At 34.0% G+C, this 6,000-nt stretch overlaps 1 protein-coding gene across 1 annotated transcript; it reads right to left on the minus strand.

Moving 5' to 3' along the window:
* Window positions 1-2,468: 2,468 nt before the first annotated feature.
* On the minus strand, window positions 2,469-2,999 carry LOC119675972. The gene has a single exon (XM_038087193.1). The coding sequence runs from the start codon at window positions 2,997-2,999 to the stop codon at window positions 2,469-2,471; it is 531 nt and encodes a 176-aa protein (XP_037943121.1).
* Between the last annotated feature and the right edge of the window lie 3,001 nt (window positions 3,000-6,000).

Consider the following 6,000-nt stretch of genomic DNA (forward strand, 5'->3'; position numbering starts at 1 on the left):
CATCTACTTTCCTCTTGCGAACTATTTTTTTTGCACATAAGTGAAGATTTTACATTCTTACTTTGCCAGTTGTCCTGTTTTGGCGTGTTCGATCGAGACCTTGACGTGGAAGCTTCGTCAGCAGAAATGTGTTGATATCACTTATTTAACGCAGTCTCGCAATCAGACCAGAGTGGCAGCTTGTTGTAATCTAATTGCTCCTCCCATTTGGATTTCGTAGCGGCATCGACTCTTGACATGACTAAATGAATAAGAATCGCATTTGAAATGTTCTTATCATCTCCTATTGACAATAGGGGCTCATATAGGGACATATATATGGTATCTATGAATTGCGCAATGCAGAAGCAGATGGCTTGTTCATTTCTGGAAGTTCAAAAAGCTACGAGATACTATCGAAAAAGATTAAACAAGTGTTATCGTAAACTCTTTTTAAACTAGCTAATGCCTTTGAGTAATTTGTTTCAGTGAGTTGAAATGCCTTAACTTGTAATGAACCTAATTTTTCCTAGCCGGGGTAGTTCTCAGCCTAGTCCAAGGTCTTACAAGAAAATTTCTATTCGCGAGGACCCAGCGTTCAACTACTGTCGTTTCCTCTCTGGTACATCAGGGCTGCTTACAACGTCCAGCGATGATTATCAGGAAACACCAATCAATTTAAGCTTTGCCACGTATCGGAGAAAAAAAAAAAGAGACACCCAAGCCGCGCCACGTCTTTTGCTTGTGGTGTCAACACGTTTATACGTTCGAACGAGCACCAGTACAAAATCTTTTAATTGACCACTGTTAAAGCCGTCAATTATTTCTTTTATACTGTGGCTATTAACACTATTATCCCGTTTCGCGCCGTCTCGACAAACTATTTCAAATTTTTTTTGTTTCTTTATATATTATAAAAAGAAAATTACACAATTTTAAGAATTTTATTTCCACTGGTTAAATTAATATTAAAGTAGTTTTAATTGTTATATAAAAAAATGCAAAGAAAACTTTTTTTTTTTTTTATTTATTTAAAAAAAAAACTAAGTAATTAACACCACCGGTACGATGCGTTGCGTTCAACATAACCACGAGCCAAGAGACAGAAACTCCTCCGCTTGCGCCTTTTATTCTCCTTTTTTCTAACTGCGTCGAGCGGACTTTTTTGCTAGCCGTTGTTCGGTCAATGCCCTCAACATTTCCCCTCATCAGGTATTCTGTTGGTTTCTTTTCAGGCTTCTGAAAGCTTTAAACTGCACTCACAGCTTTTTTTCCCTTTTATTATCCGCTGCAACATTTTTACGATCAACCGAAATGCACAAAACAAATTAAAAAATGACATTTCTCATTTTTTTCTATTTTTTTTTTGATCATGCTTTGTTTTTTTGCCTTTTAATACAATGTTTCATGCGGTTCGCGAAAAGTAATTTAAATTTATTTTAATTAATATTGTTCGAATTATATTGTAATGATTATTAATCTGGTAGGTTCGCCGTGTAATGATGATTGATCGCAATGTAATGATATGTGCTGATTTAACAGGATCACCATATGTAATGATGTTGTATTATTGCTATGTTATGTTATTCTACCATTGCCATATAATGGTTATTGCAGGATGTCAGAATCATCAATATATATATATATTAGCATGATTGCTGGATTAGGTCTTCTTGATTAATAATATTTAAGTCCTGAAATGATTTAAGGATCTCCTATCGACCAGTAAGAGTGGAAACGACCTATCAGATTATTGTTGAGTATTACTAAGCTCTTCAGCCGCTTATTGTTCTTTCAGCATCTAAATGCCGCATAGAACACGATTCAAATAAAAGACGTAACCTTGTCTTAAGTTAAATTGAATCTATTTTTATTATCAAAATTATGGGTATTTATACTTATTCTAGCTTATTTACTAAACAATTATTATTTACTTTTTGATTCATTTGAGTAACCAATCAATGCATTGGTTACTCCCATAAATTACATTAATTATTTTATTACATATATTTTATAAACAAATACTCTTCTAACGCATTATAATAATACGTCATATATTGTTTTTAAAGAGTTAATGTACTTTCTAGAATTTAGGTCGGAATAGTGCAATGACCATACATGCTTATCATGTCTTTTGTTACAAATGCATATTTGTAACAGCATGAGTCAAAATATTTCTTTTAAGTAATATGATCAAAGTCAAAGCGTCAAACCGACAAAAGTGCATATTATTTATGAATTTATGACACATTTATTTTGTCTGAATGAACAGTGGCTTGTCACATATGATATTAACGTAGGTCATGGGCACTACAATATTAATTAAAATAAATATTCACAAGGGTATTTCAAGGTATGTATAGCATTCTTTTGATATGTTAGCTTACACAACATCAAATTTTATTTCATTATAGGTAACTTTGACGTCATCATTTTTAAATACGTGTGAAGTGCGTATTGTGGCAAGACTAAAATTTATTCAAAAAAATTTAGTTGTCACAAACTGTACCAAGCGCTTCGTCAGACAAACACGAAATGAGATGATTGAATTTTTCAATATCACTTAGCGACTGATCATTGTGCACTAAGCTTTCAAAAAGGCTTATGAAGTTTTTGTATTCAGAATGTTTCCCGCTGAATTTAGGTAAACGCATATTTGGCACCCTGGAACGATGATTGCTGCATTCATGCGAAGTATCAGGGATACTAGACTTGAGGTTTTTACCTAACGCCTGTAAGAACAATGATTTTGAAGCAACATAGATTTCTTCTAGATCTGGTCGAAGTACATCAAACTCCTTGATACATTCTATTTTTTGCTGGCAAGTCATGGCCTGTTTAATATGTGAATTGAGAATGTCCAACCTACAGTCCAGTTCTACAGGATTTAAATCAAAAGTTTTCTCCAATATTACTTCTTTAATACGCAGGATACTGGCCACTACAGTTTCTCGCTGCTGGATTAGTTTATCCAAATCTTCATTTTTTTGTGGGAATGGTGGTCGCTTTTTCGTTGACATAGTGAATTTACTAAAATTTCGAAGAGAGAAGGCAATGCAGCGCAAAGAACGATAAGAATATTTGAATATTGTTGAGCGACGGTTGTAAGTAAATTCCAACAAAGTGAACGCGAGAAATTAGAGATACGAAAGATACACTTACTTTGTTTATACGATAATAAAAAACGATAAATAGTCAAATATTGTTATTATGGATAAATTCCAACAAAGTGGTTGCAAGTAACTAGCGAAAACGAAAACGAAAAATGCATTCACTTTGTATATAATTTGCCCCTGCAAATTACTCAATTATTTGTATTAAATAATTGGATTTACCGAACGTATATGTTTAATGAAGCTCAACCTCAGCTTGGTAAATTTGTTTCACGTCAAATTATTTATTATAGATATGGATAAATATAAATATATGTATTTTAAAAGTGCAAATAATTACCAGTGCAAAAGTTATTTGAAATACTTTCCTTGACTATTTTGTTTAGTCAGAGCATGACCTAGTACAACTATATCATTACTTGCACTTTCTTACCTGACAAAGGGCAGTGGTGTTACAGTTGCACTCCATCCAGAAAGAGAAAGAAACAGCAGCAGTGGTGAATAGCAGCAGCAATGAAGAGCAGTATCGATCTGCAGTGACAGCGAACAGCACCAGCGAAATGCAGTAGCAGTCTGCAGTAGCAGCGGCCAGTAGCAGCAATGTGGAATTAATGGCAGTAACTGCAGTAGCAGCGGCCAACAGCAGCAATAAGAATTGAGCAGGAAACTCCAGTAGCAGCGGCCAACAGCAGCAATAAGAATTGAGCAGGAAACTACTGTAGCAGCGGCCAACAGTAGCAATGATAATTAAGCAATAAAAAACCAATAGCAGCAGCCTGCACGTGTTTTCATCAGAATAGATGAAATTGGCAATTTGTTGATTTTTTTTTTTTTTTTATTATTATTAACGATTTTTGTCTGGTGCTGATACTTGACACCACACCGACATTTACCGCAACCACTTCACACGTGGAAAATGAAAAATTAAACTGAACGAAAATCACGATGCTGCCAATTGCAGCTCCACCGAACAATGTTCACTAAATTTCACTTTTTTTTTTTTAAATTATTTACTACTTGATTTCAAGTCCCTGCTCGGGCGCCAATGAAAAAATACAAGAGTTTTTGTATTTATTGAAGTTATAAAAAACGAAAGTTACAACGAAAGTATTTTATTCAAATTACTTTACACTTAATTTAAGAAATTAAATTTTAACAAATCACTTCGAAATGTAATTGAGAATCGAAAATAAAACGCGTGCTGTTCATTTGGAACTTGAAATGCAAGAGAGCGATCGAGAATGCTAGTTCAATCGTGAAGCCAAAAAACTGTAAAATTATATTGTTTTTATATTTTGAAGTACCGTATATATGCAAGGTTGACGAAAGTCAACATTGGGTTGCATATTGACAATAAAAAATGAGCAGCTCGCGCGTTATTTTAACTACTTTAAAGGAAAGCAAATTAAACAAAGCAAAAAATATAAAACATTCAACAGTGCCATTTGTATAATAGTCATTCCTTTTATGTCGACCAGCTTCTCTAGTCTTGGAAAGAATCGTCCTATTGAAAAAATTATTTGTCTTTGAATAATTTTTTATTGACATTTATTGTTTCTATTGGAATTTTTATTGCGAAAATTATATTATCATTTTTGGTAATGGCAACCCCTGTCTTGATATGTAGTAATTTCTTCAAGTCAATTCATATTTAGCTATTTCGTGGTTTGTTAAAATATTTGGTTACAAAATACCTGTTCTTGCACTAGCCACATGCAACACAAACACTGTGGAGTGTGCAATAGGACTTCGAATGTCCATATTCCTGACAATTAGTACACTGCACCGGGTTTTTACGCTTGTGTGGTTCTTCTACTAATATTTTTCTGTGGAGTAGGAATTGTAGGAATTAAATTGGGTGAGCCTTGTTCGATTTGAGTTTCTTTCCTTCTGGTTCAAGCTTTATTTTATATAGCGGTGTCGAAACTTTATCGCGGTTTTTAATGTTGTACACAGATTTTGTTTTAAATCCTTTTTCTGCAAGTGCTTCTTTAATTTCTGCTGTGTACAAATCTGGTGCTATTCCTCTTATAACCACTGTTAATCCTTTGGCACTTTTTAATTGATAGGTGTAAAAATTTTTTCCATTTTTTTCGAAGTTGTTTACAACTGCTCTGTAATGTTTTTCTTCGTTGATCGAGATTTTTGTTTCATCGACATTTCCTTTACGAAGAGGCACAACATGGAATGAATCTTTGCCAATACTTTGTGTTAGGGAGTATATAAGAGCGTTTGAATTTTTTTCATGCAGAAATATGGGTGGCGGTTTCTGGGTAGGGGCGGGTCTGATATTTTTATCATCTTCGGCTAGAACGGCAAAACGATTCGCTGTCGAAATATTTTCTATTTTTCGAGTTTTTGTCGATATTGCATTGTAAGTATTTTCTGGTTTCGGGCTACGTTTTCTTGTTATGGTTTGAATGTAAATTTTTTTGTTTTTAGGTACTTGCATTGTTACCTTTACATCCGTTTAAACTTCTCATGACTTCACGAGATTGACCCAGGAATCCACCCAAGCCCTTCTCATCATGACAAGCCTAAACAAACGTCTTCAGGTAACAGTAATTCACTGTTCCTGGTGCAACGTATTGCGTTTGTAATACTTAACCTATTAGCAGTTAACTTTTGATGGATTTTTAATTTGTTTTTTGTACTATTATTCAAAATTAAGGATACATCAAATTTAGACTTCTGTATACATGTAAAAAACTCCCTCGTCAAATCAATTTTAATGTTTTTTTAAGTGGGTACTAGCATTGTTACCCTTACATTGTTTAAGACTTTCTTTGTATAAAAGATAGCCGTAAAAAACTTCGTCTTCAAATAAACACCCAGAGACTGTTTCTGGGGCAAGGAGCTCCGCTCTGCCATGTCACATACATAACCTTATTTCTTAGTTAAGCTGATG

This window comes from Teleopsis dalmanni, chromosome 2, assembly GCF_002237135.1.
Source record: "Teleopsis dalmanni isolate 2A chromosome 2, ASM223713v2, whole genome shotgun sequence".
In the NCBI taxonomy this organism is placed as follows: Eukaryota; Metazoa; Arthropoda; class Insecta; order Diptera; family Diopsidae; genus Teleopsis; species Teleopsis dalmanni.

Coding starts and splice junctions, on each gene's coding strand:
- LOC119675972 (XM_038087193.1), bottom strand. CDS start 2,999: ATGTCAACGAAAAAGCGACCACCATTCCCACAAAAAAATGAAGATTTG.